The sequence below is a fragment of the Leishmania major genome, chromosome 7, assembly GCF_000002725.2.
Source record: "Leishmania major strain Friedlin complete genome, chromosome 7".
NCBI classification, from domain to species: Eukaryota; Euglenozoa; class Kinetoplastea; order Trypanosomatida; family Trypanosomatidae; genus Leishmania; species Leishmania major.
Window position 1 is genome coordinate 240,001 of NC_007248.2, and position 13,712 is coordinate 253,712.

The following is a 13,712-nucleotide window of genomic DNA, read 5'->3' on the forward strand; positions in this document are numbered from 1 at the left end:
CTCTCTTGTCCATACGGACATCTCCGCACACACACGTTTTTGTGCGTGGGTTTCTGCCTGTGCGTGTGCGATCGGGGGCGGGGAGTAGAGCCGAAAATGGACTCGTTCGAAATAGCGCTGGACGATCTCGACGCCACCCTCGCCGCGCTCAGGCTGAAAGTCGAGATGGTGATCGTCACCGATACGCTTCCCGCGAAGAAAAAAGTAGAGATGGAGGCGCGCCCGCTGATGCGAGAGGCGCGGCAGAAGCTGGCCGCCCTGCGTGCCGAGACCCGTCGTACCCTGGACCTTGATGCGCGGCAGGCTCATGAGGGCATCTGCAAGGATCGCGACCAGACCATCCGCAACTACGATGCGGAGATGAAGAGCCAGATTTATCCCCGTCACTCGGCGTCTGCGCGACCGAAGACGTACCAGGAGCAGCGCGAGGAGGAGATGATGGGCCGTGGCAGGGCAGACGGCACAGGGTTCACAGACTCGAACCAGGTGCTGAATGCGGCCATCAACGTGCAGAAGGACGCGCTTCAGTCCCTCCAGCGTACAGAGCGGTTGCAGAATGTGACGGAGGAGGCGGGCAAGACAACGCTAGTGGAGCTTCAGAAGCAGACGGAGCGCATGTACCACATCGACGAGGAGCTGCAGAACTTGCAGGGCCAGATCGACCACGCCTCACGTGACTTGCGCTGGTTCTACCGCCAGCTGGCACGCGACAAGTGCTTTCTCTCGTTATTTGGGCTGTGCATCGTGGCGCTGCTGGTGCTGGTCTTTGTCTCCATCTATACAAAACGCGTGCGGTCTAAGCAATAACGAGAGAGAGGCTCTTTCGGTGTGGACTCCTCCGTACGGCGACAGGGGAGGGGCGCATCCAGCGGGATGACCTCTGCGTGAAGCGGGATGGGATGCAAGACCGAAAGGGCGGAAGAGGGGAAAAGAGGTGTGTGAGTTGTATCCGGCAGCACCTGCCGCTCTTGCGGCACTCCGTGTGCACTTGCCGACCACCCCTCTTTTTATCTCTGTCTCGAGGTTGCATTGCGTGTGCGTACCCATGCACATGCACGCCAACTGTTTCCATAGTGTGTCTTTCGCGCCACGCCGCCCACCTCCACTCTTCGCCTTGCTGCTTTTTTTTCTTCCCCCCCCCATAGTGCTTACCTTATCGATTTATGCGTTGGGCCTCCTCGTTGCTGTTGCTACTTGTTTTGGAATGGGAGAGGTGAGGGAGGGGTAAGACTGCTCTGAGCCCCGCCACCCTCTACTGCTTCTCGCTCTTCTCTCCCTAATTCTGTGGTGTTGCGTTTCCTTTCAGGTGTGCGAGTCCGCGCTGCTCCTCCGTCTTCGTTGGGTGGCTCGATGTCTGGAGTGCCCCTCCTCTCCCTCTTGGCGACTTCGTCTCATCGCAGAGATTTTTTTCACTGTGTTTTGTCTCGCTGCTTGCACGCCCACATGCACATGCACGCACATGTATACATGCCTTTGCTGATATCTGTCCTCCTCATCGCTGGCCTTGCGGCTTCTCAGAGATACAGCGAAGATGTAGATGGGGAGGGCATGCGCGTGTGTGTGTGCACGGATGTTCTTATGCATGTGGATGTATGTGTGTAGCTGACACGGATGCCTCTTGTGTCTGTGTCTGTGTCTGTCTGTGTCTGTGTGTGTGTGTGTGTGTGTGTGTGTGTGCATGTTTTGTAGTCCACGCTTGCGGGCTGAAGAATAAAAACTAGGATCGAGCCCAAGTATGACGAAGGGTTGGCCCGTGGCTGCTACATGTACATAGACGCATACGCAAAGGCACAAGCCTGGGCTAATGGCTGCAATAAGAGGGACGAGAGCCCTTGAGCACGCGCCGGCCTCAAGTCACCCCTGTCGTTTTCGCCCATCCGCTGTGCTACAGGACCGTCTCAGGTGGACTCAGGTAAAGGTAGATGCCAGTGCCTCTGGGATGCACGTGTGTGTGTCGCGTGACGTGTGCCAGGTCGTGTTTACATAGAGAGATCGCTCTCTCTTTCGCTTAGTCTCTGTATCTTCGACATTTCACTGCTGTACTCGCGTGCCGCGATGCAAGTGGCGCGTCAATCTGCTTGATCGCGGCGGGAGGTAAGAGGGAGAGCTTCAGGACAGGACGGTCTTAGTGCCTACTCGACGTGGTGTGCAGTGAGGCGTCTCTGATCAAGGGGAGAGGAGAACGATGCAGGGAGAGAGCGAACGCAAGTGGACGCGGGGTCGCATCGCTGACAATACGTTGTCACTCGACTCTCTCTCTCCCTGGCCCCTTCGCCTTGCCTTGCAGGGGCCGTCGTCTATTATGCAGAAAAAAAAAGGCTATAAATATAGGTGCATATATATATATATATATATGTATATATATGTGTGTGTGTGTGTGCGCCATTCCTCCACATACCGACCAACGCACAAAATACCGCTCCTCTCGCTCTTTTTTTCTTCGCGTCCCTCCTCTCACGTCGCTTTCTGGCATCATTTGGACGCACTGCAGCGCACACGTTTCCTCCTTCCTGGTTGGCGTCGGGATGCGTGCTGAACACACCCGCACACACACGCGTCCTTCCCCTGCGCGTCGTTGGCCGACTGTCCGTCTGCATCCTCTCTGTTCTCGCTTTGTGTTGTTTTTTTTTTTGCGTTTTTTTCTTATTTTTTTTTTTCGAAAGCGCTTTGCGCGTCCATCGCCCCAGGTAGTGTACCTCCACAACCGTCCCTTCCCTTCCCTCCTCTCCTCTCCTCTCCACTCTACTCCACGCCCTTCACACACCCCTCTTTCTCTCACGTCTTCTCCTTGTACCAGTACGCATACCATCGTTTTGGTTTCCTTTAGTGTTTCTCCGTTATATTTTACGTCATTGGAGGCACTTCTTCACAACCACAAGCACCCACGCACACACGCACACAAAGATTTCTCTTCCTCCCTCCCTCCACACCCACCCACGCACAGAAACATCACAAGCCGAAGGCCAGACCCTCTCTTTTCTCGCATCGCTCAAGGCTCTCTCCCCCTCCCTTTCACTTCTTTCCTTTCGCTCACACACATACACCACAGACACACACAAACACAGACGGTCGTACGCGTACGCGCAGCCGCATCGGCGTGGGCATGGACGTTGCCGCCTCGGCCTATTCTTATCTCTCCTTTCTCCTTTCCCTTTCTCCTCTTCCTCAAGGTACATCTAAGCTGGATCCTCGTGCACACACACACACACCCGCACATCACACACGCGCTGGTTCTCTCTCTTTTCCTCCCTCTGCTTGTTTGCTACCCCACACCCCATCCGCGTTGTGCGTTATTGTATCCCCCCTCCTTGTTCTTCTTACTCGTGTTGCTCGTTCTCGTTTCGTCACTCGCTCGTTCCCTTAGCGGCGTGAAAAAAAAGGGGGGATACGCTGTGCGCGTGCGTGTGTGTGTGTGTGTGCCTCTCGCACTTTTTTTGGAGGAGGAGGAGGTGTGTGTGTAGGGGGGGGGAGGCAAGGGGAGGGGGGAGGCGCTTGCGTCTGAGGCTTTGGATGTGCTGAGTGTTGGGATACCGGTCTGCCGCGTTTTTTCTCTGCCCCTCTCTTTTTCTCTCTCCTACAGTCGATGATCACGCACCAGCGCGACCTCTCTGACAGATATATACGTGCGCACGCGTCCTCGACGTTGTCCACGCGAGTGCGTGCATCCGCGAAGGCTGCTGCCTTTGTCAGCGTGGTCTTTCAAGTGATCAAGTCGCAGGCCCATCGCATTGGCGGTGTGCTCGTCCTTCCGACAGTGCGTAACTGGCGTGTAGTTGTGTGTGTTTCCTTTTCGTTTTTCTTTTGATTTCACGGGCGTGTCTGTGAGAGGTACGACTGCGCTGCGCTTGGTTTGTTAGCACTCCGGCGCGAGTTGCTGGCTTCTAGTGTAGCGCGCTCTCTCTGTCTCTGTCCACCTGCGTGTGCGTGTGCTTCGTGAGACCTCACAAGCGTGCCCCCCTCCCCCTACACCCCCCTCCCCCCCCCCCCCGCACACACGCACACACTAGTCCAGAGGAAGGAGAGCGAGAGCGTCTTTCGTTTTTTTTTCTGCACCCTTCTCATTGTCTAGCCATGCCAACCACTAGCGTCGCCGCCCAGGGCAGCAGTAGTGGTAGCGGCGGCGGCGGCTCTGCGTACAGGGCCGGGGAGAGGTCTTCCGTGTCATCCTCCTCGTCTCATGGCGGGACTTCGGAGACTGATCACGCCGGATCATATTCGTCACTGTCGCGCGAGCCGGCATCGCAGCACGGCGACCAGCGGCGCCTCTATGAAGACGATGGCTCAACGCTCATCTCTGTGGAGTATATCCAGCGACTCTGGCTCATGCGAGCCATCAGCCGCACTGTGCTCGCCCCGCTCGAGCGCGTGAAGTACGTAATGCAGTGCCAAAAGGAGCTCCAACGCGCAGGTGTCCTTCAGTGCGAGTTCAAGACCGTGTGGTCCTGTGTGCGCTACCTCAAGCATATGGAGGGCGCACGGAGCTTCTGGCGCGGCAACCTCATCCAGGTGGTCTCGCTTCTGCCTATACTGCTCGCGCAGATATTTGTTGCGTACCCAACACAATCGTTCATCTTCAACTCCTGTGTGGTGCATTCCGTAGCGGGCTACACGGTGGCCAGCTACGCCGCCCTTCTCGGGGGTGCACTAGCGGCCACTGCGGTGAGCTACCCCCTGGAGTACGCGCGGTTCCGTCTCGCCGTCGATGTCAAGTCCCGCGTCGGCGCCCCGTACCAGTTCCGAAATAGCTTTGCCTTCTACGCCCATCCCGTGGTGAGCGAATGCCCCCACTTCCTCTATCGCGGCCTCACTCTCTTTATCTTCGGCAGCGTTGTCTACCAGTCTGTGCAGAGTGTTCTGCTGAACGTCGTCGCTCCGTACGTACCACCAGATGAGGAGGGCAGCGGTTGGACCCCGGCGATCATACAAACCGTGTGTGGCTTGGCGGTATCCGGCACGACCACCCTGTGCCTTCATCCGGTGGACTTAGTGCGCCATCGCATGATGGTCGCCGTTATGGAGGACCGGCTGCGGTACTCATCCGCCATGAAGTGTGTGGCCCGCATCGCGCAAAAAGAGGGTATCCGCGGCTTCTTTCGCGGCGGGACCGTTACCCTGACGAAGATGATAGCGGCGACAGGGCTTGTCTTGGCGGGGCTGCCGTACTAGATGCATCCCGTTTTTCTCTCTAGGCCTTGTGTGTGTACATGCGTGCATCCCTGTGTGAGAAAACACACGCGGTATGTTGATGTGTGTTTGTGTGGGAGGGGCGGAGGGGGGCGGCGGGCGAGGGGGAAGAAGAGGTAGTATGGGGGCACTCAACTCACTTCCTTTTCTCCCTCCTTCGTTGGCTTCCGCGATGGTGTGTGGTGGCGGGGCATGCGCACGCACCCAAACGCCATCGTTCAGAGATAAAAACTGTTCTGAGGGAGGAGGAGGGGGGGGGGGGCTGTGAGAGCACCTCTCCTTCTCGCTCTTTTGTTGTTTTTTGTTGCTATTGTCGCTCGTTGCTCCACAGTTTTACTCCATGGCACACGGACGCACGGACACGTCTGCGTTGATGCGAGGCGTGTCGTTTCTTCGCCTCTTCTGACCATATTTTTGTTTGGCTTTGTTCACATTACTCGTTTTCTGTTTTCCCTTTTCGCGTGTATGCGCCCCCTCCTCCTCCGTCTGTCCGTCCGTCCCCTCTTTCCTTGGATTCTTGTTCATCTCTCCACTCACTCCCTTCTCTTTTCTTCTTGGGTTGTGGCTCGAGAGGCTTGACAGATGATAATGCCCACGGCGTTGGCGACGATGGCTGCAGGTGGTGAATGGGAGGTGTGCAGGAAAGATTTGGATGGCTTGCTAGACAGCGCTTCTCGCTGGCGTGCGTGCGTGCGTGCGTGCGCTTCGGGAGAGATTAGCGAGAGAGAGAAAGTGTTGTGGCTGTGATTGGAACGCGTCGCTGTGAGCGCGCGCGTTTGTGTGCGTACGGATTCTCGCACTTCTCCACCATCACCGACGTGGATGTAGAGATAGGCTCGATGACGCACGCGTACACACGCACGCACGCACAGACACACACACACACACACACACACATACACACACACACACACACACATACACACACGTCTACACACACGTGTACACACACTCACACACAAACACGTTCTTTTTACATACGCACGTTGTCACCCCCACACGCCTACACCCTCTCACTGCCGCTTCTGCTTCGCGTGTCTTCTCTCCTGTTGAACTTCTTTTCTTCGACCTGTTCATGCTGCCGTAGAACATGAGTCCAACGCTACATGACTTCCCCCCACTCCCCCTATTCCATCCCTCTCACAGGCCCCGCATCCTGCGGTGTGGAGCAGCGGGCGGCGCAAGTTCGGGCAATGCGCCGACCTAATCGTCGGAGAGCAATGCCCCTGCCTCATACTGGACCCACCCCCACTTTGTGGGGCGCTTCGCAGCCACGCCCATTATGCCGCTCGAAACGTAGCGCGTTCCTCTCAGAGCAGCACGCAGGCTCTCCACACCTCTGTAGGCTGCGTGAGGGCCGTGTGCGTGTGGGATACGCTGATGTCGCGCTGGCACTTTGCCCATCACATGAGGGGCACCGACGCGTTCACTGCCGCAGCTCGCTTCACCATGCAGCGCCATCCACGACCTGACCGCCGGCATCAGCAGCGGCACATCGCTCTGACCTTCCCCACGTTGTAGGTGCTTGGCCCTGTCGCCACCAGAGGTGGTTCGGCATTCGGCAGCGCATAGAGGGAGGGGACTGCCTGACTTCCTCACACAGTGGGGGCGCTGACCCCTGAGATGCCACGCGCGGAAGCGTCCACCCCCCCTCCTCAACGTCACCCGGGTCTTTTTTTAAGCGCAAACAACGCCAGAGGACCATGAAGAACACACAACAACGGTAGAAAACTCGGGGGAAATGTACGAGGCCACCTTGGCCATGGTGATGGGCGGTGTTCCTGCATAGTAATCTGCATGCCTTCACCTCCACCAGCTCTCTCATCAAGTATCGCTTATTGTACAGCGCGTCTTTGTGTGTGTATGTGTGTTCAAACCGCATGTGTGTGTGTGTGTGTGTGATGGCACGCAGGGTGACGATGGTGTATTTGACGCCAAAGGTCGAGCTGGAACGCTCGCACTTGCACGTATCGCGAAAGGATCTGTGTTTCCAGCGGCGCACACACGCAGTTGCGTGGCGGTGCATCGCAGATGACCCCCGCGACAGGGCGCAGCTCGCACCGTGTCCTCATTCATGTTGTTGTCATGCTTTTGCTTTCCTGCAATGCTGACTCTTCACTGCTCTACTTCGCCCCCCCCCCCCCCCCCACTCCCTGCGAACCCATCTTCCTCGCCCCCTCTATCGCTCGTACATCGCTGTGCGTTGTGGTCGTCGTGTTGCAGCATAACCCCAAAAGCCGCTCTCCCCGCACTCCTACACGTTTCTGTGAGCGGGTGAGAGCGCACCACCGCGGGGGCTGCCGCCACGTTTCGTTGTCCATCCGGACACACACCATACGCACACGCACACGCACATAGACTTGTACGGCGGTGAAACACACACGTACGCTTTTGCATCCATTAGATTCACCGAAGGTGCCGTGTGCTGTGCTGTGCTGCACCGCTCTCCGCATCATGTCCGTCGCAGCGGATGCGTCTGTGTCGGACTCCATCGCCTACTTGCAGGACTTCGTCAATCGGTCCGGCCGCCCCACACGCAGAGCGCCGCCACAGGAAGCAGTTGACGCGAGCTGCCCAGCTTTACGCGGCCCGTCTACTGCGGAACGCGGTTCTCCCTCGAGCATATCCACGCTGAGCAACCGAGGCAATCATGCACTGCTGCTCGGCGCCCGCGGAAGCTTTCGACGAGACAGCGTAGGCGAGGGCAGACGCACAAACCTTGGCGCAGGCGATACGTACTATTCGATCCGCCACCTTGGCAACAGCAAACCTTCTGCACACAGCGCGAGCGACTCGCGAAACGACGGCATTCTGAACGACACGCCGCTTCTCCAGCGCTCGCGGGCTTCGGCGACGTTGACCAGCATCGACCACTCGCTGTACATCCGCGAAGCCGCCTCTGCGAGTGGCAGCAGAGCGGATCCGAGTTACCTGCCTTCTTCTCTCAACGACAGCAACACTTCGAGAGGCGCTGCGTCGGCTGCTCCTGCGGTAACCTCATCCGGCACAATGTTCCGCTACGGGAGGGACTCTGCCGCGCCGCCCTCCTGGTCCACCCGCCGAAAGTCGTACACATACACCGGTGGAGCGGCGGGCGGCGTGCTGGCAGCGTCGGCACCGCCGTCCGTGCCAAGGTGGGAGCGGTCCCGCGCCTCATCTTTTTCGGCCACGCCGCCGTACGGTCGCGTGGCTACCGCGGCGAGAATGACGACGCCAGTCCCACGTAGGTGGCGGCACTCGTCCGCACCGCCACCACCCGTCTCTCGTCGCGGGCCCTCGCCGTCGTCGCTACTGTGGGGGTGGGGAGACAGCAGCGGTGAGGACACCCATCGTGGCGCTGCCACAGCCTCCACAGATGCTGCGACAGCAGCATCGCCGTCACCGTATGAGCTGCGCGGGCGGAGAGACAAGCATGTGTGGGAGGAGGACTCGGTGCGAGCCTCTTATGTGAACAGCGCCTCTGCGTCGCGTCCAGTTCCGTCAGTGCTGTCGGCGCCCCATTCTCCTCCCAAGGCCCCCGCAGCGCGCCGCGACGCCGCCTACGAAGAGGTGAGGGAGGATCAGAGCTCGCAGTCGTGGCGCCAGCCGCTGCAACGCCCACCGCTGGCACCGTCGCCTCCATGCGCCACCTCGACAACAGCGCCGCCGACCGTTTCTGCTGAGCGTGTCCTGCACCATGTCGAGCCAGTTGAATTTGTCAGCTGCCACAACGCCCACGAGCACGCAGCCAATGTCCGCCGCATCGCACGCTACCTCAAGAACTACTACGCCAGGGAGGCGGGAGAGATGGAGCGTGGTGTAGAGTCGCTGAGTGCTGAGGACGTGGCCGGACTGGTGCAGTGCTTTTACATCGACCTCTACCGTACAGTGCGGCAGGCGCGGCGGGAGGCAGGGATGGAGACGTCGTCTTTCCTGGTCGAAGACCCGACGGAGAACGTCATTGCGAGCGTCGCACCAGTGCCGCCGCCGCCGCCGCCGCAGCGGGAGCGACACGACAGTTACACACCGCAGCAGCAGCGCTCCACCACGTCCGACGCTCAAAATCGGCTAGTGAACAGCAGCGCAACCTCCGACACGGAACCGACCTACCGCGCACCGAATGCGCAGCTCGCCTTCAGCGGCGGCGGCACGCACCCAGTCCAGATCATCACAGCTCGGCTGCCAGCGTTTTGCAACGACGACATCACCACCGCGGGCGACGGGCCCTCCGCGCTGGGCCATCTCAGGCCATCAGTTGCGTTGTCTGTATCACCTGCAGCCTCTAGCACGGCGTCTGCATCGCGCGCTCACGAGGAAGCTCGCGCTCGCGTCAGTCCTGCTGGCCCGGCCTCCGTTGGTTCTGATGCGCTGCCGTACGACTTGGATAACGAAAACACCGAGGCGGTCTCCTCTTTGGTGCAGGCGGCCACGCCATCGCCGCCATATCGACATCTGCACCGCGCTGTCGACTCCGCGGGAGCAGCGCCGTCGTGTGCAACAGTGCAACACCACCAGCCGTCGTCTTTTCAACCGCATGAGGTCTTTGGGGTATCACAGCGCCATCCTTTTTCGGCGCCGAACGGGTTTGTTGCGGCGTCGGCGGAACCCTCGTCGTCGCCTCAGCTCAATCACCGCCAAGGTGACACGAACAGCCGTGGACGCCACAACCGCTATGGGCTGCAAGATGCATCCCTGCACACTCGCGGGCGTCATGTGCGCATGCGAAACGGGCACGTGGGCGGCAGCAGCAGCAGCAGCTCGGGCGAAGGCGGTGACCACGGTGGCGAGACGGGCAGATGCGACGGACGTAGAGATGCTGGCAGCGGTGCAGGTCGAGCGAAACTCGCGGCATCTCAGCCGTCAAGCGGCATTATCAAGCGACCTCTCAAAGAGCTCATGCCGCTCCTGCGCTCTCGCGGCACTCTCGCTGTCAAGCACATCCACAACCGTCGCCGACCACACCTACGCCTCTTTCAAATTCTCGACTGCATGGACACGTACCGTGGCAGCGAGGTCCTCATGCCGCACTTCACGTGGGCGACGCCGGCGGAGGCGCACCAACACGATCGACTGCCGCGCGCAAAGCGGATGAAGCACGGGGCGCCGCTGCCGACCGGGCTCTCCCTTGCCCAGCAGGCGGTGCCGTACGAAACGGCGCTGAACCTCGTTCACCTGGAGGCCGTCTACGTTGGCGCCGGACACGGCATCGCGGCGGCGCACATGGCGCTGTTCCGTCGTGCCAAGTGCGAGGGCAACAGTTGCGGCAGCGATTCCCGCGTCGACGGTGGTGCAGCGGTGGTCGATCACGGAGGCCATCCTGTGGCAAACGACATGTGTGCCGTCTTCGTCTTCGCATCCCGACCGGTGGCGGTGTCCTTTTTATGCGAGGACGACCGGCAGGCGTGGGTGGGTGCCATGATGGGTGTGGTGGAGCGCAACCGCACCTTGACGGCGTGACAGGCAGGCCAGCATGAAGAGCGGAATGAGGAGCGCTGTAGAACATGCTCCTGTGAGATGGGCGGCTCTGCAACACGGGGGTGCGTGTGCGTGAGCTGTTACGGTGCGGCGTGTCCCTGTTTTTTCCCCGTAGATGTGTACCGTACTGCTTTGGTGGTGACGTCTCCTCCTCCTCTTTCTTTTGTGTGTGTGTGTGTGTGTGCATGTGCGTGTGCTCGCAGTTTCGGTTCTTCCTCTGTGCTCCTGGTTTGCTCATTTCTAGCGCTCTTCTGTTTTGTGTCTTCGCCGAGCAGATGCGTGCGCGCGCGCACACACACACACACACACAAGAGTATACACGAATCGCGTGCAGGTCCTTCCTGCTTGTCATGCGCGGATCGCTCCCTCTTTCTTTGCTTTTCGCTACCTGTGTTACCTGCCGTGCATTGCTGGATCTGAAAAATCGATGCGCTTGCTGTGTACACCCCAGATATACAACTGCACACACCGCCGCAAGCTCATGCGGCTGCAGGCGCGGGGCGTGGATAGGCATAGGCTTTTGATCGGCTGGTGCGCACTCCTTGGTATTGTGTCTCTCTCTCTCCCTCTCCCCCTCTTAGCTTCCGTGTAGTTCGTCACGTGCACTATGGTTTTCGGGCACATGGGACGGAAGGAGGGCATTGGGACGGACAGCAAAGGCGTGGCCAAAATCAATGAGCGTGTACACCAGTCGTTGGCCCCCGCCTCCTTTCCCTCCTTCCACAAGAGCGATTTCCTCGTCATTTTGTGTTAGCACAAGTCCGCCGCTCTCTCCGACGCCTCTTCCTTGCATCTTGTGCCTCCGACCGACGTGCCGTTACGGCGCCCCTCTTTCCTCTCTCGCCCCGCCTTCTCTCTTTTCTTTCGTTTGTTGTTGTGTTCGCCGTGGCACACGGAGACTCACCAAAGTACGAATCAGAGGCAAGCAGAGAACGTGCGTCTTCTCGTGTTTTTCTCACAGACGCGTTCCAACGCACAAGCACCCCCCCCTCCCCCTTTTAGCTCTTGGAGAAGAAGCCACAAGAACCACCGGGAGTATCGTCATCCCCGGTACACGAGCACATAGACATCCTCCCCCCTCCCCCCTCTCATCCCCCCCCCCCAAATCTCGATCCACACGTACATACATAGATGGCGCGCAGAGGGGGTCTGACTGGAACGGCAGCGACGACGAATGCCTCTGCCATCCGCTCGTCGCTTCTCCTCCCCTCAACCTTGTGCTGCTGCCGACTCTTCGTGTCTGCTGACAGGTCTGAGCTGGCGCTGTGCATGGACACTTGCGGTCATGACCACGCCTTGGCAGGCCCCATACGAATCCCGCCCGCGATTCAACAAGCATGCGCACCCACCTGCTGCTGCTGTTGTTTTTTTTTTTTTGTTTCGGTTCTGCTGCACCTGTGCGTTTCGATGCTATCAAAGGTACCCACAGACCCTGCCGGCGCTGTACGCACTGAAACTGCCATGGGGCCAACGACAGTAAATGGTGCTGATGGGCCCGATGTCCGTGACAGTCGTGGCACAGCATAGATGAAGGATCCGTCGTTGCATGCGTCTATGTGTTGACCTGCTCGTGCTAGAATGGATACGTTGGGCAAACGACTCGCTTCTCTCCCGTTCCGCCAGCTCCGACACCTCCTCCTCCTTCTTTTCGTCTCTTTCTTCAGGTCACGCCCACCCACTCCACCTACCTACCTGGCCTCCATACTTGCCAAACCAAGTACCTACCCCCTATCTCCACGACGCCTTCCGTCTATCTAGACACGCTCGTGCGCACTGCTGCCCACGCGTGCTCGATTTTTTTGTTTGTTGTACTATAAGCAGCACACGCCCTGCACGTACGGTGCGGGCGTGTGTGTGTACGGAGGTGTTTGAAACGGCATCCTCGTGTACGCTGCAGCCTGCTTTGCTCGCTGTGCGTGTGCGTCACTTTCTTTCTTGCGTGCCATTGACCAGCCGCGCGGTTCGCGTGTTGACGCAGGCACGCATACACACACGTTAACGTAGGTATTGTGCAACTACTGTGGAGTTGCTTATCTGCTTCGATCACTCTCCGTCTATGTATCATCGTCGTGTACATTTCGCGAGAGGCGGGCAGCTACACACACTCAGGCACACGCATACACACGAAGACAGGAAAGGTCTCTCGTGCTCGTGAGTTTGTGTGCTCGAGAAAGGACGTCTGTCTGTGTGGGGGGCTTGCATGTGTCGCGCCATCGAGGAACCCCCCCCCCCCCCCCACACACACACACACACACACACACACACACGAACCTCACGCAATCAACGCAAGTACGCGAGGAGGACAAGAAGCGTGCAAACACGGTTCGCAGAGAAGAGCGAGACCGAGGAGCAAGGGAGAGGTACAGCGTGACTGAGCTCGCTCTATCTGTCTGTCTGCCGCTCCTCCCTTTTCTGCCGCCCTTCTCCACTAGACGATTCGAAGGCAACGACATCAGGAAAGGAGACGATAGGAAGCCATCCAGATCTACACACACACACACACACACACATACACGTATATATATATATATATATAATACATATACGGCGTCTGTGTCAACGGTATCATTGACGTGAAAAAGATCGCTTCTTACATATTTTTTCCGCTTTTATATATTTATAAATCCCTTTGCCGTCGTCTTCCCCACCCCCTTTTTCTTCGTGGTAACTATCGCCAACCATCATCATTCACTTCTGTCTTTCCTCTCGCATTCCCTTGTAAAGTGCCTCTTGTGCCTCTCCCCCCCTCTCTCTCTCTCTCTCTGTGTGTGTGTGTGTGTGTGTGCTCCTGCTGTTCCTTCGCTTCTTCTTCCTTTTTTTTCGTTATCTGGTCGTTGCGCCCTTCTGTGGTGGAGAGGGAGAGAGAACGGGGACACTGTTGTTCTCTCACACGTCTATTTTGAAATAGGCACCACCACCCCCTACACACCACCACCACCACCCCCTACACACCACCCCCTACACACCACCCCCTACACACCACCACCCACCCCCTACACACCACCACCCCCTACACACCACCCCCTACACACCACCCCCTACACACCACCCCCTACACACCACCCCCTACACAC

At 58.5% G+C, this 13,712-nt stretch overlaps 3 protein-coding genes across 3 annotated transcripts; all 3 read left to right on the forward strand.

Moving 5' to 3' along the window:
• Positions 1-96: 96 nt before the first annotated feature.
• Positions 97-807, forward strand: LMJF_07_0520 (putative QA-SNARE protein; the record flags this gene model as incomplete). The annotated part of the gene is made up of 1 exon (XM_001680906.1): positions 97-807. The coding sequence occupies one exon, from the start codon at positions 97-99 to the stop codon at positions 805-807; it is 711 nt and encodes a 236-aa protein (XP_001680958.1).
• Positions 808-4,071: 3,264 nt separating this feature from the next.
• On the forward strand, positions 4,072-5,166 carry LMJF_07_0530 (adp/ATP carrier-like protein; the record flags this gene model as incomplete). The annotated part of the gene is made up of 1 exon (XM_001680907.1): positions 4,072-5,166. One exon carries the CDS (start codon positions 4,072-4,074, stop codon positions 5,164-5,166), a length of 1,095 nt encoding a protein of 364 aa, XP_001680959.1.
• Positions 5,167-8,388: 3,222 nt separating this feature from the next.
• LMJF_07_0540 (conserved hypothetical protein) lies at positions 8,389-10,620 on the forward strand (the record flags this gene model as incomplete). Its single annotated transcript, XM_001680908.1, has 1 exon — positions 8,389-10,620. One exon carries the CDS (start codon positions 8,389-8,391, stop codon positions 10,618-10,620), a length of 2,232 nt encoding a protein of 743 aa, XP_001680960.1.
• Between the last annotated feature and the right edge of the window lie 3,092 nt (positions 10,621-13,712).